At 39.4% G+C, this 27,668-nt stretch overlaps 1 protein-coding gene across 1 annotated transcript in view; it reads left to right on the top strand.

The window, feature by feature from the left end:
• Positions 1-27,668, top strand: part of Ppm1h (protein phosphatase, Mg2+/Mn2+ dependent 1H) — a 270,705-nt gene that overhangs the window by 76,863 nt on the left and 166,174 nt on the right. The window contains exon 2 of the mRNA XM_046430626.2: positions 16,819-16,981. Within this exon, the coding sequence (XP_046286582.1) occupies positions 16,819-16,981 (163 nt within the window). The remainder of the gene's footprint in view (positions 1-16,818; positions 16,982-27,668) is intronic.

Below are 27,668 nucleotides of genomic sequence, written 5' to 3'. Positions count from 1 at the left end.
GGAGACTTACATATGTATTTTTCACCATCTTATTGCATGCATTCATAAAAATTTTTCATTTCCTCGTAGGATTAAAGTGAGATGTAGATTATTTTCACGACTTTTTATTAAACATTTTGAATGTCTAAAATATTGGAAGAATAATTCAATGAATACCTGAGTACCTTTCACTTAGATTCAGAAGTTATTACCATTTTACCAGTTTGCTTTATCTCTTTAAATATATATATTTTTCTCCTGAATCCTTTTAAAATACCTTTGTGCTTAGATATTTCCATTCGAATCACCTAAAAACAAGCACATTGTCCTACATAGCACAGAAACATAATTACCACCAAGAAACTTCTCATTGTTCCATGTGCTGGGTATATTGTCCACTTTTACATTTTCCCCCACTATCCCAAAAATTTCTTCTAATTGTTCCATGTTCTGGGTATATTGTCCACTTTTACATTTTCCCCCACTATCCCAAAAATTTCTTCTAAAGCCTTTTCGCTATTTAACTTCTTGAAGAAATCAAATTAGTTTGCAACATGTGTCATGTTTTAGGGTTTTGTGCATATTTCCTTGTGTTATTTAGCCCATTTCTCTTTCCTTTTTTGTACACATATACTGGAATTTATAACTAAAGTCTTGGTTAGGTTGGGAGGGTACTTTCCAGCTTCCTGTTGCTTCTCATCAGTACCCAATTTGTATTATCAGGCTGTCGAGAGGTGAAGGTGGCAATCAACATGTATTGTTAAGGTATGTTTTTCTCCATATAATTCACAGGCAGTCTTTGCAAAAGAAAGATACTTTGACACCATATCAAATTCCTTGGACAATAATCTTTGACCTAAGGGTATTGGCATCTGTGAATGAGTTTTGACTAAACCATTTTTTATCATTTGAAGAATGTTTTCTTTTTTTAATTTTTTATTAGTTACACAAGACAGTACAATGATCTTGACAATTCATACATTTGAATCAAATGGGGTATAATTTCTTATTTTTCTGATTGTACCATTTGAAGAATGTTTTCTAATGATCAATTCTATGTATTTTATGGCATTTTTTTGTAAAGAAGGACTTTTCTTTATATCTTAGCTCAGGCTGCTATAACAAAGGATCATTAGCTGGGTGGCTTATACATGATGTACTTCTCACAGCTCTGAAGGCTAGAAGTTCAAGACCAGAGTGCCAGTGTTGTCGGGTTCTTGTGAGGACCCTCCTTCTGGTTGCTGACAGCTGACTTCTCCTCACATCCCCACATGCAGAAGTGAGCTAAGAGCCGCCCGGGATCTCTTTTATAAGGGCACTAATCCTATGAATGGGGGCTCTTCCTTTAAGACCTGAACATATTTCAAAGCCCCTACCTCTTAATAGCATCACATGGGGGTTAGGATTTTAACATATGAATTTTGATGGGGATACAAACATTCCGTTCATAGCACTTTATGAACTGGGAAAGAACTGCAGTTCTTTCTAAATAAAATAGAATTGATGTTTAGTTTCTTAAATTATTTTCAGGATAAGAAGCTAATATAACAATTACCTCCAGTGGTGACAATTTAGTTTTTTTTTTTATTTTTTTCTTTTCAACTATCACTATGGATTTGGCAACTTTTTTCTCTGCTAAAATCAGTTTGGTTTTGATGCTCAAATTGCCTCAGATTTCACTAGTTATACTCCTGTGTCCTTCTGAAGTAGTCTGCTGTCTCTGAATACTTCTTTAACCTCTGGCCCAACAAGATACCTCTGACTCACTTTGTTCTGTCCCTGTGTCTGGAACCAGGCCATTTTGCCCAGAAATTCTTTTCAGGAGAGTGGTATTTAGAAACCAGTGTCTGGGAGCTCAGAATGCTCACAGTCCCTGCTTTCATACCCTTTGAATGGACAAATTTATAAAAATATTTGAGTTTCAACAGTTGAGATCATTTTTATATTTGTGATTCAAAGTTAACATCACAAAAGAGCATGCTACAGGGACACTGCTACATCGATGTTCATAGCAGCACAGTTCACAATAGCAAGACTGTGGAACCAACCTAGATGCCCTTCAATAGACGAATGGATAAAAAAAAATGTGGCATTTATACACAATGGAGTATTACTCTGCATTAAAAAATGACAGAATCATAGAATTTACAGGGAAATGGATGGCATTAGAGCAGATTATGCTAAGTGAAGCTAGCCAATTCCTAAAAAACAAATGCCAAATGTCTTCTTTGATATAAGGAGAGTAACTAAGATCAGAGTAGGGACGAAGAGCAGGAGAAGAAGATTAACATTTAACAGGGATGAGAGGTGGGAGGGAAAGGGAGAGAGAAGGGAAATTGCATGGTAATGGAAGGAGACCCTCAGGGTTATACAGTGGAGGGGGTAGAGAGAGAGGAGGGGAGGGGAGGGGAGAGGTGGGGAGGGGGGAGGGTGGAGGATGGGAAAGGCAGCGGAACACAACAGACACTAGTTTGGCAATATGTAAATCAATGGATGTGTAACTGATGTGATTCTGCAATCTGTGTATGGGGTGAAGGTGGGAGTTCATAACCCACTTGAATCAAAGTGTGGAATATGATATGTCAAGAAATTTGTAATGTTTTGAACAACCCACAATAAAAAATTAAAAATAAAAAAAAAATTTAAAAAAAATGGGAGTTCATAACCCACTTGACTCAAAATGTAAAATATAATATATCAAGAACTATGTAATGTTTTGAACAACCAACAATAAAAATTAAAAAAAAAGAAAAAAAAAACATCACAAGGTTTTCCTTAACTTGAATTTAATTTGTATTTATTGCCTTACACTAAATAAATAACACCAGTATTTTCTGTATCCTGAGAGTACATGTACCATGGCTTCAAATTTTCAATAACAGTAATTCACTAAAACTCTGAACAAATGCCGGTGTGTTACAGGTTTTTTTCCCTTTATATTTTACCCTGTAGTTGTTTAAAAGTTGCTTGCAATAACATGTATTGTTAGATTACCAATTTGATATGCAGTTAAATTTGAGATGGTTTTCAATTATGGGATATGCTTTTTTCATTTTTAATCTTCAGAAATTAAGATTACTTTTTAGTTAGGAAAGTTATTTGCCATTATTATTTCTGCTCCAGTACTTACAAAAAAATAGCCCTTATATGAATCTGTTTTCATTAGATTCCAGTTTATCATTTCAGTGTTTTATTATATATGTGTATACATATATGTATAAATAAGTAAATATATATATATATATATACACACACACACACACATATACACACATATATACAAATGTATTCTTTTCTCAGACAAAAGACAGTACAATATTGCTCTATTTCATTTTATATCTTGGAAATGACAGTGAGAATATAGATTTACTAAGAAAGCTTTTGTCCATGAAATGTTTATTAAAACCTTTTAAGCAGAAGTTGAATCTGAACTTTAAAAGAATAATATGAAAATTTAAAACTTTCATAACTTATCAGTCAATCTTTTTTTTAATACTTATTTCTTTAGTTTTTAGGTGGACACAGTATCCTTATTTCACATTTATGTGGTGCTGAGAATCGAACCCAGTGCCTCACGCATGCTAGGCGAGCGAGCTACCATTTGAGCCACATTCCCAGTCCATCAGTAAATTTTTTAACTACAACAATACATACCTTGCATTTTTGAGATGTCTATGTAGTATTAGCATTTAAAGCTGATTTAAACATTGTCAGTTATTTATTCAGCTGCTCTAGCCATTACTATTAAGCTTTAGAAATTTATGGGGGCATTTTGAAGCAGTCATTTGAAAGCATCGCCTTTGGATTCCAGTTACAGATTCTGTCTGTGGAGACTCATGGATGCTGTTTTAAGTTTTTTACTTTATTCATGAAGACAGGCAGATGTGAAATACTTTCCTGGAAATTAGGGCATTCAGTCTCAGACTTGGCACATTTTATCACACACACAACTTTTCTTTCTTTGAGAGGGAAGAGTATTTTTAGTACTTCAAGTTCTATGATCCTTAACAGTGGCCACCAGTAACCTCATAATTGCAAGATCCAGTGGGCACTTGAACTTTCCTTAGCCCTGGACACTTCCTTTCTAAAAACCTTGCTGCTGTACTTCTGTGATTCCAGTTGACCCGTTTTCTTTCTGGGGTTGAGAGCTACTCAGTTTCCTTTCTTTGCATTTTAGGGCAGGGTTGGAATGGGCTTGGTGATCTGAGGCAGGTTTACCACCCAGTAGCTGTCTGACCCCAGGTCAGTTAAATTTCTGGAGTCGATTTTTATTACATGGGACAGATAATACCTCTCCTATCTACCTGGTTGTTGAGGCTCAAGTAAGATATTTTAACAATTAAATCATATAGTATTTACAAGTGTCATATTATGTCATTTTTCTTTCTAGTAACAAGTATCTTGTTAATTATTTGGATTATAGAGTATAGTTCTCTTGGATATGAGAGTAGTTGCCCCAGGTGGTAATTTACCTTCCAGGTTGTATATGCTAAATAATCCAAATGCCTTTTTGTTGCAGCCAAGTCTACCATGGGAAACAACCTTCTTATGTCTTGGCTTTCCCCCACCTCCTTACATTTCTTTTCCTAACATGAGTGCCCTGTGTAATAGACTCAATCACCACTACTCAAAATCCCCTTCCCTTGCAGCTACTGTGACTCATAAACTCTGCCTGGTCTTGTTCTCAGCCCCTTCATTGGGAATCCCATTGCCCTAGACAAGTTCCTGGCACTCTTGATGACTGTCCTCTCCGCCACCCCCAAGTTCATGTTACTGTCACCATGACACTGTGCTGCAGTGGGATCCCCTTTCCTGCCCTAAAAGCCTCTTGAGCTTCTGCCCTTGGCAGGGGTAATGATGCTGCCGGTTACCCGTGACAAGTTCTGCTCCCTCACGTGTTGAAGTATAACATTAGAGAAGCATGCAACGCAAGCATAAAAAGCGGGGTTTATTTCAAAAGGGGTGACATAGACTCTCCCTGGAGGGAGAAGGGGGATACCATAGCTGGTATCCTGGTATCCCAAGAAGTGATAGGTTTTGCCTTTTTTTATATATGTGTTAGGCTTTCTTTGTTCTCCTGATCTCTTCCCCTTATCTCTGTCCTTTCTGCATAGGTGACTAGGCCCAGGAGATACTCAGGTGGGATGACCAAAAGGTGAGAAGCAGATGGGGGCCAAGGAGGAACCGGGTGTAATTAACAACTATCTGTTGGGATAATCCCTGGGACAGGTTACCTTAGCAACAGGTTGGAGCAGGGGCAGGTTATCTTGATTAGGGTAAAGGAAGGGCTCTGAAGGCATTAGCATTTCAGTCTCTCCAACTTCACAGACCCAAATTGGCCTCCTTGATCTGACATACCTCCATTTACCTATCTATCCATACTGACTGCATTTTTAAATTCTGGCTTCAGTAACACCAGGAGGGACTTGAAAACTAGGGGTACTACAGGCTCTCCTGAAGCCCCATGGAATGAGCCTGAGGTGCAGGAAGAATCCATTCCCTGGCTAAAGCAAAGCAGTCAAGTTTCATCAAACCAGGTGCCTCTCAACTGTCATCAGTGACCGAAAGTAATGCAACCTCATGGGGCTTTCCTCAAGTCCAGCCTTACCTCGGAGTCAGAATCTCTGGAGTGGAGTCCAGAAATTGTGCTTTAAGGGGTCCTCCAGGTGACTTGTGGGCACACGGGAGATTGAGAACATTCTAGACAGCAGAGATTGGAATTATCAATGTACTCTAACACAGAAACTCTGTCATAAGTTGCATTTGTAGCCTTTTAGTATACTTATTGAGTTAGTAAAATTTCCAGGTAAGCCTAACACTACTTGATGTTGGTTTAGGTCAAATTGTATATCTAGTAAATTCATAACCTTACTGACAAACTTTTGGACAAAGGTCCTTTCAAGAATGCATTAGTAAGATATAAAGTATTTAGAAAATGTAAGATGTAAGGATTTTATACTACTTTTATTATTTACTAATTATACTTTGTGTCAAAGCAGAAAGGATGTGTTGCAACCAGCATACAAAAATATATGCAATTTAGAAACTTAACGAAATGAAAATTACCCTCCTGCCCTTTTATGATAAAAAATTCTTCCTCCCGATTTTCTCTCATGCTCCTGGTTCTGCTATTAAAATTCATTCTCAGCTTTGAGTACTTATTTCTTATTACAGCCAGGATTCTAGAACAATGAGATCTATTTTAATCACTAGATTGAAATGCAGTAAGGAAGGTAAACAGTTTACCTCATTTCAAGTCTGTGGAATTTCCAATGGTTTCTGAGACTTATCTGAGTCTTTCATATCACAGGGTCATGGTTGGGGGTAGTGGTTTGTTTCCTCAGTTGCTAGATTTCTGATGACTTCCTGTCTCTCTTTGTGGCAAGAGTAATAGTTTTCCATGTGACTTTAACATTTATTCATAGAATACAACTTATTTTTTCCCCTCAAATAAACTATGATTAGCTCGGGTGATAATAAGTCAAAGATATTCAGGTGATTACATATGCCTGAACGGTGGCTCTCAGATGTGTACTCCACTGGCTCTTCTTGCTCATTGCTACTTTTTTTGTTGCTATTGTTGTTTTTTTCTTTTATCTCTTAGCACAGGATAGTATATACAGCTTGTTTTAAATTTTAACCCCAAGTTACCATTTCTGCCCCTAAGTCAGCCATCTTGTATTCTGCAGGTATTTGTCTACTGTGATCAGGAACTGTGTGGTTACTGAGGATAAAAAAAATACAATAAGAGTCCATCCTTGCCTTCAGGGTGCTTATGATTTAATACTAATAGGACAAATGAACATGAATTGAGAGATGAATTATTAGTCTTATTAATTAATTATTAGATGAATTACTAGACTCTTGATCTTTCAGTTGACAGCCACCAAGGGAAATTTAGCATAGGATATTGGAGTTACCCAGATATTCCAAGGATAAATGGTTCTTGGAAATAGTCAGAACTAGGAACTTCACTGAGACTGTTTTTTTTTTTTTTTTTAATCTATACACTTTCTTATGTAATCTTCCTTATTTCTCTTCCTGGGGAGAAATGTCTGTTTCTCTTTCCTCTCCCCTACCTTTATCTTTCTCTCATTTTCCATGGAGCTACTTGGTCAGTTTGGTAATCTCTAGAATGATCATCTGTGGCCACAGAACAACTGTATGCTTAGTTATTAGATGGATGGGGGGGGGGGGGAGGAAAAGAATGTTAAGAAGAGTCTGAGTAGATAAAACCAGCTCTATGCACATCCACTGCTTCTCTTAATCTATACAGTAGCCCAATGTTACAAGAGAAAATAAGTTTTAGAAAGGTCAGTTAACTCACCCAACTTACACTAGTAGTTATTGGTGGAACTAGAAAACCAGTCCACGTTTCTGGTAGTTTCCATCAGTGGAAGCCTGGCATGACTTAATGTTTACCCTGCAAGTGCTTAAGAACTATGATTGGAAGGAGAGAAAAAAAAAAAAAAAAGAAGTGTACCTGAAGCAGCCTTAAGCAGAGTGCTAATGGCAGTGTACTCGTCAACTTTTCATCACTGCAATGAAATGCCTGAGTACATTAATTTATAATTTTATAAATTTATAATTTGTTTTACTCACATATTTGGAGGTTTAAGTCCATGATCTATTGACCTTTATTGCTTTGGGCCTGTGGCAAGACAAAACTGTTTCCCATCTAGCCAAGAAGTAAAGAGGGAGAGGCCATGGTCTCAAAATCCTTAAGAAAGTGACCCGAAGTAAACTAACATTAACCAATCTGCTTTTCAATTGTGCATCATTTTGTCTTCTTGTTCCTGTTCAAACCACTTTTTAAAAACTGAGTGTTCTGCCATGTCCATCAGAGTACCTTTCTAATTTTAGATGGAATTTAGCCTGATTCATGAATCACCAATAAAAGCTAATTTGATCATTAAAATCATTTTGATGAAACTTTGTTTTTTAGCACCAATGATGGGAAACCACAGACAAAATATTTTATGTTTTAACAAACAAATAGGCAGGGTTAGAACTCATTCATTAGTTTATTCCGTGGGGTATTATGGCAAAAATGAATTTGTTTGTTCATTATATTTGAATGCCTGCTCCCAGCTGAGTGGTTTGAGATTGGGGAAAACATAACCAAAGTAAACATAGACCATTATGGAACATATTTTCCTTTTACTAACTGAAACATATTGGTAGTCCACCTTGTCCTTTTTATTTGAACATGATATTGGATATCCAATTTAAAATAGTTTACATTTATGGATTTTGTCTTGTTCAAGGCCTGGACAGATCTCATTGTCCTTTCTTACTTTTTGAGAGTAAGGAGATCAATTTGCCTAAAATGGAACCCAGACTGGCCTTTCTGGGGCTCGAGGCTTAAATGGTTATGTTCATTCCCTGGTAAATTGGGGAGATTTGGTTTGTTCACTGAGCTTTGCCCTGGTTCTGGGGACAAAGGTAAAAATGTTTGATCAGATAACAACCAGTTTTCAACAGGCTACTTGGTATATTATTCAAACTTTACACTGGAAACTTTCTTTGCAAGTTACTTAACCCAGGAATGAAGATTTTCCAAAACAGATTATTTTCAAATATAGTGCATTAAAAAATAAATAAATAAAAGGCCAGTTGCAGTGGCCCATGCCTGTATCCCAGCTGCTCTGGAAGCTGAGGCAGGAGAATTGAGAGTTCAAAGCCAGCCTCCACAAAAGCTAGGTGCTGAGCAACTCAGTGAGACCCTGTCTCTAAATAAAATATAAAAAAGGGCTGGGATGTGCTCAGTGGTTGAGTGCCCCTGAGTTCAATACCCAGTACCCAAAATAAATAAACAAAAGACTGAAGTAATGATGGAAAAATTTGCTCTTAATGTACATTTGTGGCAATACTAGGTTTGACTTTGAAAAAAATAAGTTGTAGTGCTGAAACTGTGTGGCCTGTCATATACCCTGCATTACCTGTGTTCCATTTAGTATTTGTGCACTTAATTTTAAGAGCATCATCCGTGTGAACACGATACATCATTTAAAAATCTCCGTTGCTATGAGGAAATGCCAGAATGGCTTGTCTAGGATGGTTCATTGAGTCCTTTTGCCTGATACTGATGGGGCTAATAATATGAGGACAATGACAATACCTTTCCTCATGCTTAGGGTTATACATTATTAGATGTACAGCACTTTGGATGTTTCTGTTTTCCAACAGTCAGACAACTCTCTTACTAGGAAAGTACTGTGGATTATCCCCATCTTACTGATGAGAAACTGAGGCACAAAGAGTTAACTTGCTGAAAGTCAGGTCGCTACCAACTGACTGATCTAGGATTCAAACACAGGGACTCTGGTTCCAGTCTCTCTGCTCAAATTTTCTGCGGATCCTGTCGCTTGCCTTTCCCCACCTGGTGTTTCCTACTTTGTTGTTTAGTTGGAGTGGCTTCCCTCTTATGAGAAGGCTGATAGCACATTCTTAAAAGTTATTATCTAAATCCAGGACTTGGAACTCCAAGTAAGTTCGAGTGCAAACCTGCTCTCCACCAAAGAGCCCTCTTCTATTAACATTGCTTCACTTGTATTGCATTAAAGATTTATAAGGGAAATATCAGCATCCTAGAGAGTCTAGTAGTTTCTCTATCCAAAAGCAAGGGAAAAGCCTAGATCATGTCTGGGACTTTTTCAAGGAAACTGCTGATTAAAGAAAAAAATTATTTTACTTGATATCTGTAGAGATTTGAATATTTCTCTTTTGATTTCTGAATTCATTTTATTCACTTTGAACTTAAAAAGGCTTGTGTTTTTAAATTACATGTTAAAAAAGAACTTTCGCCATTTGTAATATATTTCACATTGCTGATAGTAGGCTTATTTATAAAAGTAACATGTTGACTTTTTTTCTTAATGGCCAACAGACACTAACAGCAATGTTGGGGTGAGCCTACAAAAGGCATTTTTCTGCATTACAAATGCAAAAACCTCAAGATTTTAGCTCCTTTTGGGTAGGTTCTTAGTTTGACTTCACTTGGTCCCCATAGGACAGTGCTGTAGCCTTGTGTGGGGATCACTCCAGCATCTGACAGAGCACAGATTTCCTTATTTAAATATGGAAGTCAGACATTGAGAATATTAATGATTTTGCCAAGTGTGTGGGGGGGAGGGGGGGAGCTGCATGGATATAATTGGGAAAAACACACACACACAGAGTCTTGGCTTTTTCATTATCTACAGGAAACTTTCTAATATTTCTAATATTTGTTTTTATTACATTAAAGTTTATTTCTAAACAACCAGTATGAAGAAGCCATTTCTGATCTACAAAAATAATTTCAAAGAATTCAGTCTAAGTCCAGGGGTCAGCACACATTTTCTGAGATGGAACTCAGGTGCCACCTCACCTGTGACACTTTCTGCAACTCTTGTAGCTTTTTCTCATCGGTGTTCTTGGTTCCCTTGTGATACAAACCTCAACCATGGCATCGGTTTGAGAACACTGTAATTTTTTTGTGAGAAGGCGCAATGAACTGGATGTTTGTGTCCCCCCGGAAATTCACTGTTGAATCCCAACTCCAGAGCTATGATACTAGGGGCTGGGCCTTTTGGGAGGAGTTAAGTCAGGAGGGTGGAGCCTCTAGGCCCTTATGAAAGAGACCCAGACAGCCACCTATTGCTTTCACCACAAGCAATAACAGCAAGAATGCAGCCATCCGTGAACCAGGGGACCCTACTACACAGGGAATCTGCCAGCACTTTGTACTGGGCTTTTCCAGCATCCAGAACTGTGAGAAATAAATTAATGTTGTTTATAAGCATCATGGAGAAGCCTCCCCCTGGGTCCAGCTGATTGTTGTCACACAGGAATGTGACAAAGTGTAGCCAGTTTTCAAGAGAATTGAGAAATTGATTTTAATGTAAACCAAGCTTTAAATATTGACAACTAATTTACCTTTTTTTTTTAATTAAAAAAAAAAAAACAAACTTGTGGACTAAACTTTTAAAACACCAGCTTATCTTTAGGCTGAATGTGGCCTTTGAGACCCCAGTTTGCAACCCCTGATTGCAAACCCCAAGCCCTTCATTAGCCACAGATAGGGCCTGGGGCCAGGCGGCCTGGGGTTGTGCCTTGAGAGAAGGACATTTCCCTGGGTGTGTTTATTCTGCTTTCAACCGGCTGCCTCTTCTGCTAAGTGGTACCTTCCAAAACCACAGCAAATTTGTTTCATCCTGTCTTTTTTCCACCCTGGTGACACCTGACTGCTATTAACTGCATTGGCTTAGGTGATGGTAACCACTATTTTTCCCTCCTACCCAGAGTTGGCTGGAACTGTCCAGTAGAAGCCAGAAGTCATCATTCTTTAGGGAGTTCCCGCTGATCCTCTGGCTGGTTTAGCTGATGGCTGTTATCAAAGGATTAGGTCCCTGGTCAGAGCCCTGGTTTTCCATACCCTAAGAATGAGCCATTATTCTCTCTCCCCAGGAGCTAGGAATAAGTTCTGCCCCAGCCTGCCTGGGTGATCAGCAACTGCTTCAGAGAACAACACAAAGCAAGGCCTAAGAGGTTACCTGGGAAAGAGAATTGTCATAATCGATGGCTGCATTTTGTCTTCCGTAAAAGATTCATTTCCCCCATAAAGCAGTTTTCTGTCGGCGTCTCAATTATATATGAATCAGCAATATTTCACTTCACCTGATGCCCCTTATAAAAAATAGCTCTTCCTTAACTAGTGTAATTACTCCTGCTGAGCAGTATCAACAGTGTGAATTTTTAAGCCTAAACTCTTCAGGTCTTTATATTTCCTCTAAAAATAAAAGTGAATTCTCTATTTTTGTTTATTTCTAGGGACCTGGGACCTGAGCTTCTGAGTCCAGGATACTGGGGTCTGGTGCAAGTGCTTTGGCTGGGAATTTGTAACCCTGTGGGATTCTTTCAGCACCATCACATATGGCTTGAGAGGAGGGCTCAGGAGCAAGTGGCCTTGTCCAGGTCCCCTGCTCTGGGCAGTGTCCTGCCATGCCACTGAAGGGTTCTGAATGTCTGGAGGTAGGCTGTGTCCTTGAGGTGGCAAAGGGAAGCTGATGGAAGAGGAGGGAGGGAGGAGGAGGTTCTCCTCTAAGTCACCTGGCAGTATAAAGTCCCCTGTCTGTATAAAGTCCCCTGTCTGTATAAAGTCCCCTGGGTCCAACAGAAGAGGCAGCTATTTTTGTATTTGAACTTTTATATTAAATAGCATATTGAGTGCTCACAGCATGTAGGCACTGTTGAGTGCTCTTAGCTAGACCATTTAATTCTCACAACTCTTCCATGACAGGAAGTGATTATGAGCATCCCCCTTTTAGAGGGACAAAGTAACCTGCCCAGGAACCCACAGCTAGAGCTGGGAATTAGCAGAGAGCAAGTTTGAACTAGTTTGTCCCTGCTCTACTGGGTGCCTCTGGAGGGGAAGGAGGAGTTGGTGATTAATGATTTGACACCTAGTACATGGCACTGGAGGATCCTTCACACCACGTCAATGATTGACTGTCTTTGTTGATTCACTGTCTTGTGCAAATCCTTTTGAAAACAGCCACAATGATGAGTGCTTAGGTCCAATGACCTTTGTGGCAAGGGCTCACTATTTAAGAATTCTTGAGGATATTTACTTGCCTGTGTTTAGGTATGGGGACCCGATGCAAGCTCTCATGTCAGATGAATATCCTTGAAGTTAAGTTTATGAAAAGTTGAGAAATCAGATAACTTCATAATTTAAAAATTGCAATTAAAAGCAGGAATTTTCTGCTGAAATTCAAGTGGAGCTGGTTATCAAAATAAGGGACTAGTGTATTTTACCAATAGAAAGAAGGAAAACAAGTTTCCCAAGGATATGAGAGTAGCGCAGAATGGATCACTGCTATTTTTATGTTCTTGAGGTCACGTGGTATGTAAGTCATAACTTTGAGCTACATCTATCACATACACATAGGACTTTTAACTTCTGAGTCTTTGAAATTCTGTTTACCTGTTTTTACCAGGACAGAAAGAAAACTTAGGGGTGATTCAGTTGAAGGTATGTTGGTAGGTTAAAGCAATGCACAAATTAAGTAAGTTTGCTACTTGTCTCTCTCCCTAGAAAGATATGTGCTGTTCTTCTTAGATTTGAAAAAAAGTGGGTATAAACTTTCTGTATTGATGAGACAATAGCTTTCCTTCCCCTTCATCGTCTACATTTTTCCTTTTTAATTTAGTCCTAACTTCAACTTACATAATTCTTTTCTTTTTTTATTTATTCTAATTTGTTATACATGACAGCAGAATGTGATTTAATTCATATTACTCAAATAGAGCACAATTTTTCATGTGTCTGGTTGTACACAAAGTCACACAATTCATGCTTTCATACATGTACTTAGGATAATCATGTCCATTTCATTCCACTGCTGTTTTTCTACCCCCAAGCCCCCTTTGATCCCCTTCCTCTCCTTTGCCCTATCTAAAGTTTGTTCCTCCCATGCTCCCCCCTCATCCCCATTATGAATCAGGATCCTTATATCAAAGAGAACATTCGGCATTTGGTTTTTTGGGATTGGCTTATTTCACTTAGCATGATAGCCTCCAGTTCCATCCATTTACCAGAAATGCTATAATTTCATTCTTCTTTATGCCTGAGTAATATTCCATTGTGTATATATACCACATTTTCTTTATCCATTCATCTATTGAGGGGCACCTAGATTTGTTCCATAGCTTAACTATTGTGAATTGTGCTGCTATAAACATTGATGTGGCTGTGTCCCTGTAGTATGCTGTTTTTAAGTCCTTTGGGTATAAATCAAGGAGTGGGATAGCTTGGTCAAAATGTTCAAATTACCTAATTATTTAAGTGACTAAAACTCCTCCTGCCCAACACACAAATTTAGCAGTTCAATGAATTTGATTCATGAAATACACCTAAGGACCTGAGATTTTCAGAAGTAACTTGACTAATCTCTGCCACACTATCGATGCTTATCTTTTAAAAAACTCTAACGGTGACAGCTACCTCCTAGAGTTGTCAAGAGGATGAAATCAGTAATTGCTACATTTGAAATGCTAACAATAGTCTCTGGCATGTAGACAGCCTTCAACAAGTTTAAGATAACATAACTCTTCTCCCATCAGGAAGTATCAGGGTTAATTTCTGTCTGGTTCATTCCTTCATTTAATCAATAGCACCTGCTATGTGTCATGTTCTGCAGAGAGACCCTGGGCTCTTCATCTCACAGTCCATTACCTTTAGTTTAATTTCAAGGGAAATGTTTTCCTTCTTTGTAAGAGATTGGAAAATAACGTCACCAAAAGTATGATGATTCATGTCCCAGTACATTTTAAGTGTTCAAAATAAGCATCACGGGCAGGTATGATTTAGATGAAGAAAAGTATCTGTTGCTCTCAAGGGAGTGCCGATTTCACACTAAAGCAAAAGACAAGAACGGAATGTAGTTACTGATACAAATGCCAAGTAGTGAGTGTATTAACTCCACAATTTGGGAAAACAAGTTTTCCTCAATTTATTTTTAGATGAATTAAAGATTTTCTTTACACTTGGTAAAAAAGCGTTTTGCCTTTGAAGAGCAAAATAAAATGTCTTGAGTTGATAGCGATTAAATTTTGGAGAACACGATTGAGAAGAATCCGTATTTTCCAATAAAGTTGTCCAGAGTATGGAATTTGAAATGATATAAAATATGGGGTAAGGGCTCAAGGATGTAGCTCAGTAGTAGAGCACTTGCCTAACAAGTAAGTACAAGGCCCTGAGTTCAAGTCCAGCACCACACAAAAGATGGGGGCAGGGGGTAGGGGTGGATAAGAGTTATGTGTGTGTTAAAGGGCTTGATTTTTGAATTGATATTTTGATAATGATATTTGTTAGTATTTTATCATCTGGATAATAATCAACTGTCTGACTAAACAGGTTTGTAGGGTAGGGGCTGCCATGTGGCCACTAGATAGGCAGTTCTGGCTTTTTGATATTTCGCTGTGTTCAGCGTGATACGGCAAAGTAAGGTCACCAGTGATTTTTCTTTCACGGCTCTCCTGCTTTGATGAGTCACAGCAGCACAGACCTCTGAACCACGTGCTGCCAGGAATAGGTGCACAGTAGGAAAATAACTCAACGGAGAGCTGGGGCAGAAAGAGCTCCAGACTTGGAAGTGTGTTCACAGCTCTGCTGCATTTAGCCCTGTGACCTTGTGCGGGCCACAGTCTCCCAGGGCCCTGGGTTTTTCATGCATAAAGTAAGGTTTCTGGGACCTCTTGGTGAAGTTAGGTCAGCTTTGGAGTTTAATATCACTACCAAGGACAGGAGAGGACAGACAGGAGGTAAATGATTTTTAGGACTCAAAACTATTTGATGGAAAAACTAGTAAAATCCGAATAAAGTCTGTAGTCTGGGCGATGGTATTATATCCACATGGATTTCTTGGATTTGATATTTTACCATAGTTATATAAGATGTTACCATTGGGGAAAGATGGTACATAAGACTCTACTATTTCCGCAGCTTATTCAAGTCTATAATTAAGGGGGATTTTTTTTAAAGTCATTTGAGAATGATAATTTTTTACTTAACTGGTAGGAGGGTGTATAGCTGTATGAACAGAGCTGTGTACACACCACACTCACAGAGTAAATTTCCATTTGGCTTACCTTAAATGAAAACAAACAATACAAAAACCACCCTTTTTTTTCCTTGCCACTGAGTTCTGTGTACTCCACATTGTCGGCTACTTTGACCTTGTTGAAGTTTCAGAAAGGAAACACAACCAATGGCAAATCAAGGAGAGTTGTCTTTCAGGAAATCTATTCTAGCTGCTGCTTAATTGTTTAATAACATCATGGTGCTGAAGCCCAGAAGATGAGTATTCAATCGCCTAACACAGGGGAAAAGTGTATGGAAGACGCATTGTGGTTTTCTGAAACATCCCTGTGCTTCCTAATTAGACAAGACCAAGTCTACATGCTGTGGTATTATTATTATTATTATGGGTGTTTAGTGTCCAAACCAGACTGTGCTATAGCCTGGTGTGATGAGCATTATTCTACAGGACAAAAGATGGAGGATTAAAATACTTTTAAAATAGCCATGCACCACACCTGTGATCCCAGTGACTTAGGAGGCTGAGGCAGAAGGATTATACGTTTAAAGCCAACCTGAGTAACTTACGCAGACCCTGTCTCTAAATAAATAAACACATAAATTTAAAAAAAAAAAAAAGAGTTGAGGATTTAGCTTGGTGATTTAGCTTGCCTAGCATGCACAAGCCAGCATCCAATCCCCAGTTACTAAAAATAATGCTTTTAAAAGAATACACTTTTGATCCATTCACTTCCCTGGGTGTGAGTAAAATGGACACAGCATAGTGAAGTGTGGTTCTTTATTTGCTCAGAGTTCACAATGTGCTGTAAACTGCTACCATGTTGGTTGCTAAGATCGAAGGTGGATTTCCTCTCTTATCACTTAGAGGAAACACAGTTCCCTGAGCCAGCCAGTCTGTCTTCCTTGTAACTGCCACAGTGTTAAGGCTCCAAATGAACCTGAAGGAGTGATCGCCTCCTGTGTTGACTAGAATGGGTCGTGGAGTTGATCACATCTATCAAATGCCTGTGAATGTGAGCCAATCTCAGAACAACTTTTTCAGTGAGTGTTCCAGCGGGGGCTAATATAATTCCATTTCTTAAAAATCTGTTTATTCAGGAGGATAAAATATAGAGACCATAAGGTCCTTTGCCTTAAGTGGTGCTTCAGTTTTTTTGCCAGCTCTGGAGACCCCTTGGCTGACCCTTGAGAGGGAGATGCTCAGCTTTCCGGGAACCACTCTGTCTGATCAGCTTTTCTGGCTTCTTCTCCAGGGTTATCAATGCCGGGAAGAGCACACACAATGAAGACCAAGCCAGCTGTGAGGTGCTCACTGTGAAGAAGAAAGCAGGGGCCATTACCTCAACCCCAAACAGGAACTCCAAGAGACGGTCCTCCCTTCCTAACGGGGAAGGGCTGCAGCTAAAGGAGAACTCGGTAAGACCCCTCTCCTTGGTTCTCAGGGGAGAGGAACAGCCCCCCCACTGTAGCATGTCAGGAGTGGAGGTGAGAAAAGCATCATCCCAGACTCAGCGGGTGCTGGGTCCATGCTCAGGGAATCACACCTTCCAAGAGGGTAGCACTAGTTTAGTGAGCTGGTGTTTATATCTGTAACAAAGTAAATAAATCACCATCCTTCTATATAGGTTTTCTATATAGAGTTGTATACTTAATCTTTGGTGGTTTCAAAGAAGCCACTTCTAGGTCTTTGTGAAAGCAATGATCCAGAAGCTTCTCATGAAGGGTGGAAATAGCTCCAGCTGTTGGCTCAGAGCCCTGCAATGACTTTGCCCCTTTCTTTCCGTTGCCTATTCATTAGAGTTGTTCAGTTGGAGCCTGTGCCTGACACTGTTCCAAATTAATATTTGTTTCAGTTGGCCTAAAGCCCTTGCAGCCCATGGGGTGGCCTTGCAGACTGAATGCCCTCCTATTAATCAACCACAAAACATGTCTCCTCTCTCTAGTTTCTGGAGAATAAAGCAGACATATCCTCAGAAAGTTCTGAAGAATCCCTCAAAATAGGATAGGGAACAGTCAGCAGATTATTAACAGTCTCTATCCATCAGCAGATTATTAATCCTATGGAGAAATATTCCCTAGGAAAACCAGGGGACAGTGAACCAAATAACCCAAATGTGACTATTCTAATAATCTTAAGGGTATTTTTGTACAAAAAAAAAAAAATTATAGAATTTTAAAAGATCTAAGAATCTCTTCTTAGTCTAAAAAAATGGTGTCTTTTTACATTTATGCTTAGAAAATAAGAGTACTGATTAATTTTACAAGTATTAGCCCATTTTAGAGTTGGAAAACACAGTGACCAAGGGATTCACCAGTTGTACTGTGTCAGGGCCAAAGGAAACATTGTGTTAGGCCCATCCCAAAGAACCGGAATCAAGGGTGCTAATGGGAAAGATAGAATAATCATGGCTAGGGATACAGGCTCTAGGGTAAGATAGCCCGGTGAAATCTACCACTTATCTGCTATTTAATTTGGGGAAAGTTATTTATTATTTGAGCCTTACTTTTCTATTGCATAAATAGGGATATTAACAGGCTGGTTAAATATATGAAATCCAATAGTCTGTGGAAAACTTTGAGCCAGTGTCTTAATTAATAAATCCCTAATAAATGTTAGTGACAATTATCCCAAGGGCAACTCTTCTTCTGTCACTGCATGGATAAGTTCCAGTGAATTTCATATGTTTGTTCACTTGTGAATTGGAGATTATACTCCTTTCACTCCTACTTGACAGGATTATTTTGAGAATTTGGCTGTTATGGGAAAGGGCTCAGAAAATGTAAGGTATTAATGATTATGGAGTGTGAGTGTCAGTGACTTAATGTTGTTCTTTCCTCCGGTATTTCTTCCCTGCCACTGGGAATACAGTGATTTCTCCCAAAACAAGTCAATGTGGAATTTGTCCTAAGGCCAGTTAGTGATGGCATTTTTTCCTTTTTGCTAACTAAGTTCCTTCTAGAAATGGAGCCAGGGGTGATGTTTACCTTCCTGTTCATAAAAACTGTGGAGCTAGTGTGATGAACTTTAGGGTGGAGCCCTGTCCCTGCTCTATGATGGCTCTGAATCTCTGTGGGGTCCATGCCCCAGGAGGCAGCAATGTGGTACTGGGCAAAGTGAGCATAGCCTGGGCCTCCATTTCCTGCCTCAGCCTCAGTAGCTTCACTCATATCTGCCTTATGTGGAAGGCTTCTTATTAGAGTTTCAGGCAGGAGCTTTTATTTTTCATTGTGGTACACTGCATGAATATACATAAAATTATTTACATATATAAAACTTGTTATTGTATGGTGTACAGTTTTAGGTGTACAGTTTAGTGGCATTGACTATATCCACGAATTTATGCCATCATCACTAGGATCCAACTCCGAAACTTTTTCCTCTTCTCAAACTGAAGCTCTGTGTACTTGAGACACTAACCCCCGCCATTCTTCCTTCCCCTGATCCTTGACAACCACTTTTTATATTTTTTCTTCATGAATTTAACCACTCTAAGTACCTCATAAGTAGAATGGTGTAATATTAGTCTTTTTATGTCTGTCTCTTTTCACTTAGGATAATGTCATCAGGGTTCATCCAGGTTGCCTCATGAGTCTAAATTTCCATCTTAAGTGTATCTCACATTCTGTTTATCCATTCATCCATTCATGGAGGCTTGAGATGCTTTCACCTTTTGTCTATTGTGAATAATAAGGCTTTTATGAACATAGGTGCACCAATATCTCTTCAAGTTACTGCTTTCAGTTCTTTCATACATAGGAGGCAAGTAGAATTGCTAGGTTATGTGGTGATTCTGTTTAATTTTTTTTTAATGGTAATTCTGTTTTCCACGGTCGCTGCACCATTTTACGTTCCCACCAACAATGCCTAAGGGTTCTTACATACACTTGTTATTTTCTATTTTTTTTTTTAAATAATGGTTTTGCCAATGGGTATGAAGTGATATTTCATTATAGAATTGATTTACATTTCCCTCATGATAAATGATGTATTTTTATGTGCTTATTGGCCTTTTATACACCTTCTTTAGAGACACATCTATTTGAGTCTTTTGCACATTTTTTTAAGTTGGATTGTCCTTTTTTTGTTTGCTTTTTAAAAGATTGCAAACCATGATCTAGTGTGCAGATCAATCACTGAGCACTTGCTGTGTACAAGGAATGAGATGCTGGGAGTTCAGCAGGGAATGAAACAGACTACAATTCCTACCCACAGGCCGCTGACATCTATTGAGAGAAATGGTTGGAATACACAGTGTGCCAGATGATAGATGCAGTGGGGGAAATGGAATAGGAAAACAGGACTCTAGGACAGGGGGAAACATGGAAGCAGGATTCTAGGAAGTATGAGGTTCTAGGGGGAGCTGTAGAAGGCAACGCTGAGAAGGTAACATGAGCATCTATCTGGAGGAAGAACATTTTAGCATTCTGGGCAATTATGAAGACCATGAGGTGGGAGCAGGCCCTGTGTTCTTGATAATGAGCAAGGAGGCCATGGAAGTGGGGTGTAGCAATCTGGCAGGTCTTTGAAGGTCATGGTCAGGTTTGGGGCTTCTATTTTGAATGAACGGTTTATTAGCAAAGGACACTGGATACTCTTTTTTTAATATTTATTTTTTAGTTGTAGTTGAACACAATAACTTTATTCTATTTATTTATGTGGTGCTGAGGATCGAACCCAGGACCTTGCACATGCTAGGTGAGTACTCTACCACTGAGCCACAAGCCCAGCCCAACTGGATATTCTCTAAAGAGGCCAGTAGTTTTTCCCACCTAGAAGATGTCCCCTGAAAAGTAAAACTCAAATGCGGTAGCACTTAAGGAAACATAGTGAGATTACAGGGCCTAGGTCTTTTGCATAGTCAGGTAACTATAGATAATGATAATGTACAGTGTATTTCAAAACAGCTTAAAGAAAGGATATTCAGAGTTACAGGGCTCAGAGCCAAAAAGCATCTATGGGACACAGGTTCCCCCCTTGAATCTGTTCCTTCACCCAACAAACACAGTTGAGCACTGGGTATGCATACTGAGCCTTGGGATAAGGAGATGAGCTCCATACAGCTCCAGTCTGCCTACTCCTGGAGGAGAAAGTCAGTAAGCAGTGACACTATCGTGTGGTGAGTTTTGATAAAGATAAAAATCCCAGTATGTATGGAAGCCTACCTCACATCATGAACTGGTAGTTTTAGGAACAGTCGAGAGATAGATCAGTTTAAGGAAGATTTCCTAAAAAAAAAAGTGAGTCTTCAAAGCCATGGTATTAGCCAGGCGTGGTGGTGTACGCCTGTAATCCCGGGGTTCTAGCGGCTGAGTCAGGGAGTTCAAAGCCAGCTTTAGCAACAGTGAGGCACTAAGCAACTGAATGAGACCCTGTCTCTAAGTAAAATACAAAATAAGACTGGGGATGTGTTTCAGAGGTCGAGTCCCCTGAGTTCAATCCCTGGTATCCTCCACCCCCCCCCCAAAAAAAAAGCTATGGTCTTAAAAAGTGAACAAGAGGGCTGGGGTGTAGCTCAGTGGTAAGAGCACTTGCTTGGCATGTGCAAGACATCCTGGATTGAATGCCCTACACTTCAAAGAAAAGGGGAAAGGTAAAAAGGAAATTTGAATAGATATTAACCAAGCAAATATGAGAAAAGGGAGTTTCTGATATGAGGAACATGCCTAGGCAGAGAAAGGTTGGCATGAGAGACATGACACATGTCTTCTATTGTTTCAGAGCACATGTGGTCACTTGGAGGGTGGTAAGGCAGAAACAGCAAGCAAGTTTCACACATGACAGTTACCAGATGCCGTAGTAATCTGTAGTTTTAACCAAATGATTTTAGACAAGGGGACACTAAATCAAGACAGTAGTGGTTGGGGTGGGTGGCTGAGCTGGGAAGTCTAGCAGTGCAGACTGGAAGGTGCGGATGCCAATTGAGAGGGAGATTCCGGTGCAGAAATCCAGGGAAGAAACGAGGAAGGCTTAAAATGAGGCAGCGATGAAGTGAGGGACTGGCTCAGAAGAGATGATGTGAGAGACAGCAATTGAGAGGACCAGTTGACCGGCTGCTTGAGGCAGGGAGGAGGTGAGGATGGCAGGCCCCAGGCAGTGTATGTTGGGCCAGAGGAGGTGCAGGTGGAAGGGTGGGGACGTGCAGAGAGGGCAACCAGAACTTTGAGGATATTAATTCTGCCTTTCTAGGCAAAAGTGTTTCATAGGAAGAAATAAAGGTTTGGAGCTTAAGAACATGTCTAAAGAGGTTTAGATCTCAGCAGTTCTAAGAGTTGAAGTTGAAGATGTGACTTATATCACAAAACAGGAAAAATTCAAAAACAAAAATAATACAAAGTAAAAATCTGGTGCCAAGGGCTTTCTAGAAGTTCCAAGAAGTGAGGGGAGTTGTAAGGAGGTGGGTAACTCTGCTACGGGCCACAGAAAGTTCAAGAAAGATAAGGATGGAAAAGCTGTCACATAATATCATGAGCAAAAGTGGAACAACAGGACAAATAGCAACTTACCAGTAGACACAGTTACTAGCCTTGAAGAATAGCAAAAGAAGATGGGTGGGCTCCATCCTGGAGGCATGTGCAAAGTTTCCTCCTCCTTCCTTGATCTCTTTGTTCCCAACAAATTTAGTAAAATCATAATATGTATTCCCATAAGACTTCTTTCATGAATGATTGTAGAAAACCTAAAATTTCCTGTCAAATAACATAAAATTCACAGTGAAAGGAATTGTCATAGGAATGTTTTGTAGGAACTATCAGTGATGTGCACAACAATTCAGCAAAAGTGTGACTATATTTGATGACATTTCTTACACTGAGTGGCAACAGGGTAGCTAGGTAGTGATGAGATGACTCTCAACTACAGATAATTATCATTTTGATAATTAAGATTTTAAGGCAACCTTAAGTCATTTCTCATGCCAACTCAGGGATGTTTCATCCCATGAATACAAGCCGTCTTTTAGCCTAAGAAGTCAACTTAAGCCTTCTAATTTAAAACATACAATCCTCTTCAAAATATTTTGGTGGATAAAATAATCAAGCATTATATTCTGCCTCTCCTGACTTTGGTGAGGATGTCCGGGGGTTGTGTCATTTCCTGTATTTGGCTGCCTTACTTCTAAGAAAGAAAACAAATTGATGGCAAGTTCCATCTACATGAAAAGTAAAATGTCAGGGGTTGAAAAGTAAATACTTTAAAGAAGTCACAAAACTTAAAAGGAGAACAAATTTAAAAATTTTAAAGTGTTCAGCTTAGTAGTACTGTAGCCTCAAGGAGCTATGGTTGAATTACTTTCTTCTCCCTTTCAACTACTCTGCAATCCATCTAAGTTTGATTGTTTTTTAATTAAGAGATTAGTGATAGGATTCATAAGAAATAAGTCAAAGCATCTCTTTTGAGGAATAAGGTAGATGGGTTTTGAGATCTCTGATCACATGGATGCACAGTTCAGTAGAGAAGGTTTTTCTCAATGACAAGTGAAGGTGAAACTTTTCCTGTGCCTGAATGAATTTTGGCTATTTTATGTGTGATGAGCCATAAGCCTCTTAACCATTCCTCTACTCTAGTTACTCACTTAGGGAGTAGGATGAGTAACCAGGAGGAAGGAAATCTAAAATGCTACTAGCATTCCCACAATCACTTTCATAAGACTGTCCTTAGGAAAGATGCCATAAGCTAACTGAGGAGAACACACTGTTCCAAGTAGCCTCTTGCTCCCACTGAAAGCCTTTTCATTTCAAAGACCAAGACTTGTGGGAATTTATGAGCATCTCTAGGTTTTCTTTCCTTTGGTTTTGAAAGGATGTAAAGAGTTATTTATCATAGTGAATACCACACACAAGTAGTCAGAGCTTTTCCAAGAGCTTTTGCTTCTCAGTTCCCAACTATCTAGTCCTTCTGAGAATGAGATAAAAAGGGGAGAATACCAAGAGATGATTTCTGTAAGGAAGGAAAGAGTTCACACTTATGGGTATGTTACAACCTTAGTATTAAGAGAAGAAGTGCAGAGCTAGGGATATAGCTCAGTTGGTAGAGTGCTTGCCTTGCATGCACAAGGCCCCAGGTTCAATCCCCAGCACCACAAAAAAAAAAGAAGTGTATGTCTGTATGTGAGATGCTTGGGTGGGAATAGTCAGGGTACTGTGGCAATCACCAGAACACCCCCGCCCCTGCCATGAGTGACTCCATATTTGGAACATATTGTCTTTGGCTTGAGACTAGACTCTCATGGACCATGCATTCCAAGTCTATCTCCTTGAGAGTACCCTTATGCTGTTTTAGTCAAAACACATCAAAGTGTGTGGTTTCGGTATGTTAGTTCAGTGTCTGATTACAATAACAGGAGATGGCTGTGTCAGCATCAGGCCAAGTTCATCAGCAGGGGAGAGGGAAGCTGATTATCTTTCTCAGCAGCCCATAGGGCAGCACTGTGGGAATTCAAGGCAAGTAGGACCAAACTGGGACAGGGAGAGGTAAAAGGAAAGGGAAAGGGGGCTCATTCAACTCTGAACTAAAGGTCTGCCACCTTTCCATCCATTTTCTGAAAAAAGAACTCTTTCAACTCCAAAATATTAAAGGAAAGCTGCCTCTGGTTCTATGTGGCAGTCTTCCTGGAACCCTGTACACTCATATCTGCTGGTCCGCTCCCTGAGACCATGTCAGCTATAAAAAGCAATAAGAGTGACCTTTTATTCATCTCTCCGTGTTTACTCTAAATTTTCACTTTGTTCTGTGTGTGTCAAGAAGATGTAAACTTTCTCTATTTTTTTTTTTAAGTCGGAGGGCAATGATTTCCTTTAGAACTCTTATCTCTTGGGCCCAGGGATGAAGAATTGATGCCAGTGATTAAGAAGGATGACTTTTACCACCAGGAATCAACAAGGCTGATGTCAGCCAGAGTAATTGTAAAAGTTCCCACCTCCGTGGGTGCTGGTTTATCCTGAAGGCCAGGTTTGACCAAGATAGATGCAGTAGCTGAGTCCACAACTAAAACTTGCTTCCACAGTAGATTTCTCCACTATGGCAAATCTTCAGGCTACAAAAAAATAAATAAATAAATAAACAATGTTGAGCTGGAAACTTCTCCTTGCTTCACTTGTAGTCTAACTTCCCACAGCGTTAGGTGGGAAGAATGCTGGAAAGGGCCATAACTCTTTTAAGATTTTTTTTCTTTCTTTCTTCCTTCCTTCTCCTTCATCAGAGTCTTCTTTTATTTTTCAAATATAACACTTAGCATTCATGTGCCAGACACTGATCTTAGGACTTTGCCAGCATTGGTTCACTTAACCTCAGACTACAGAAGTAAATATGTATTGCTATTATTATCTCTGTTGTGTTCATGAATAAACTGAAGCTCAGAGATTGACAGCATGGATCCCAGGCAGTCTGGCCTCGGAGTCCAGATTTGAAACATGCTGTCTCTTTATACATTAGCAGTTGAGAAATGTAGCACCTTTTAATGTTGATATGTCTTCCTTCTTTCCCTCCCTCCCTTCCTTCCCTCCCTCCCTCCCTCCCTTCCTTCCCTCCCTCCCTCCCTTCCTTCCCTCCCTCCCTCCCTCCCTTCCTTCCCTCCCTCCCTCCCTTCCTTCCCTCCCTCCCTCCCTTCCTTCCCTCCCTCCCTCCCTCCCTTCCTCCCTTCCTCCCCTCCCCTCCCCTCCTCTCCTCTTCTCTTTTCATTTTTATTTTGAAACAGGGCCTCACTAAGTTGCTGAGGCTGGCTTCGAACTTGAGATCCTGCTGCATCAGCCACCTGCACCACTGAGATTACAGGCATACACCATTGTGCCCGGCTGATATGTATTTTTCAATACCATTTGATACTAAATATTTTCTCCTTTTTCCTTATCATTTCTCATTTCATCTGTGAGTTAAGTTAGAGGTGTCCCTTGTTGACTTCAAAATTGAGTAGCAGCTCTTCCTGACAGGTGAAGTGAATTGTCCTTAGAGTACATAATTCTTGCTAAATTACAAAAAGACTAAAAGACTCTCATTCACATAAACCATGACAAGGATTAAAAAGCCTGATTGAATAACAAGTATCTCAGTTTGAATCCTGGATTTCCCACTTAATTGATGAGCTGCTTTTATGCAAGTTTCTTGACTTTGCCAATACCTCATTTTCCCCATTTGTAAATCAGGGATAATAGTTTCTACCTCATAGTGTTAAAAATATGAAAAGTGCTTAGAATAGTGCCTGGCATGTGGTGCTTGACAAAAATTATCCGATGCGGTTATTATTATAATAGCAGCACTTACAGCTGCATTTCAATATTATCATACAGTACTTATAGGGTATTTTATAACTAATTTAGGGAAAATTTGTTGATGTATAAGGTGATAGCTTGAGAACATTCCTAAAATAATTTGATTCTAGAATAAACCAGAACACAACTTTGCAACAAAACTATTGCAAACTTCAGACTTGCTAGCTCTGTGAAACTGGTATGTATCTAATAGTGTTTTAAAATATGAGACAAGCCAGATATGGTGACATGTGCTCAGCTACTTGGAAGGCTAAGGCAGGAGAATTGCTTAAGCCTGAGACTTTGGGCCTAGCCTGGGCCACATAGTAAGATCCTATCTCTTTAAATAAGTAAGTAAATAAATAAATTAAAATTGCAATTCAAAAATAAAAAATAAACTTATCCTATATCTTATTGTCTCATGAGAAGGAAACAGTATACTCATTGAAGTATATAAAATTAAGGGGTGTTCCCCCCCCCCATTGCGAGGCAAAATATCTAAATAAGTCAAAAAGGGAGGTATAGTAAAGAAGCAAACTATGGTCAAGGTTCCAAGTGGACAGCAATAGAATGTGGGCCCTAGAAGGGACTTTGATAGTTATTCAAATTCCTCCTCACCTTTCTTCCTCACTGACTTTATTCTTGCACTCAATGTGTAACGGTGAGGATCCAGTTAGAAACGAGATTGAAAGTTTTATGGACAGAAGGCCTACCACAGATAATTTTGGACCCTGAATTATGTTGGCTGTGCCCCTTGAAAAGTGGCCAGAAATTTTATGCAAATCAAACCATATAATAGATTTTAGTGAGAACCAAGAAAACGTGTACTCAATGTTTCCTCAATGAGAAAGACTTAATCCCATTCCTCTGTCTTTGCGAAAGGAGGGAGGCACCTGCATACCATACCCCTGAGGCAGGTTTTGTAAAATGAACCTCAAGATTTGAAGGTGGCAACTCTCATTTGTGGTTCTGCCTTTACTCTGTGTATACAGTCCCTCCCTTGTTCATGTGGTAGGGAAAAGAAGAGGGTCAGAGAACGCATGGAGAACTTCTGTCCCCAATGGAAGGCATCCAGGGGACACCACTTCCCCCTCAAGGCAGTTATTTCGATAGTAGCAGTCTCCAGACTGTCAGTTAAAAACAATTTTTTGGAATGTATCCCCAATGTGTTTTTCATTCATTGAAACATAACCCTATTACTATATATCCATATAGTATATAATTACTTTACAATTGAAAGAATACCATTAAAGTTTTAAAAATAATTCAAAGGCCTTATTTTCAAATAATAGCAGCTGACAATTTTTTGGTGTTAATTATATTCCAGGCATTGTTCTGAGTCCCACCCACCCCCCAACACCTCCACCTCCGCCACCCGCAGCACCTCATTTACCATCTTGCTGAGAGCAAAGGCTTCATGCTATCATTAGCTCATGTCTCAAGGCACAGCTCACCAGTAACAATAGGGAGTATAATTCCATATTTCAGCTGTCTCTTTGAGCGTTTCAGTTCTTTTGACTAAATATGAATATCATCATTGTCAGACATGACTATATTGTCATCGTTGGGAGTAAGAGTGCCAGAGCGGACAGGATCTTTATGTGCTCATCTCTTCAGTCAGCAGTTTCTTTGCAGAAATGTTTTTCTAAAATCTGCTGTCCGCTCTGCAAGGCATAATTTCATTTAAAAATTAGTATTATACTGTTCTGTACCATGTAGCTGGAAACAGGGTGGGTCACCGTACACCAGAGCACCCCCAGCTGCATATGCCCCCAGATGTCCCTCTTACTGCCACCTGAGGGCGCCAGAGTCAGAGTCTATGAGAAACACCAGTAAAGCTTAAATTCTGCATTTTAACTGT

The sequence above is a fragment of the Marmota monax genome, unplaced genomic scaffold, assembly GCF_021218885.2.
Source record: "Marmota monax isolate L192 unplaced genomic scaffold, Marmota_monax_Labrador192_F-V1.1 WCK01_AAM20220418_F8-fsc00056, whole genome shotgun sequence".
NCBI classification, from domain to species: Eukaryota; Metazoa; Chordata; class Mammalia; order Rodentia; family Sciuridae; genus Marmota; species Marmota monax.
Note: the sequence above shows the minus strand (reverse complement) of the source record. Positions and strands in the feature narration are given on the sequence as shown.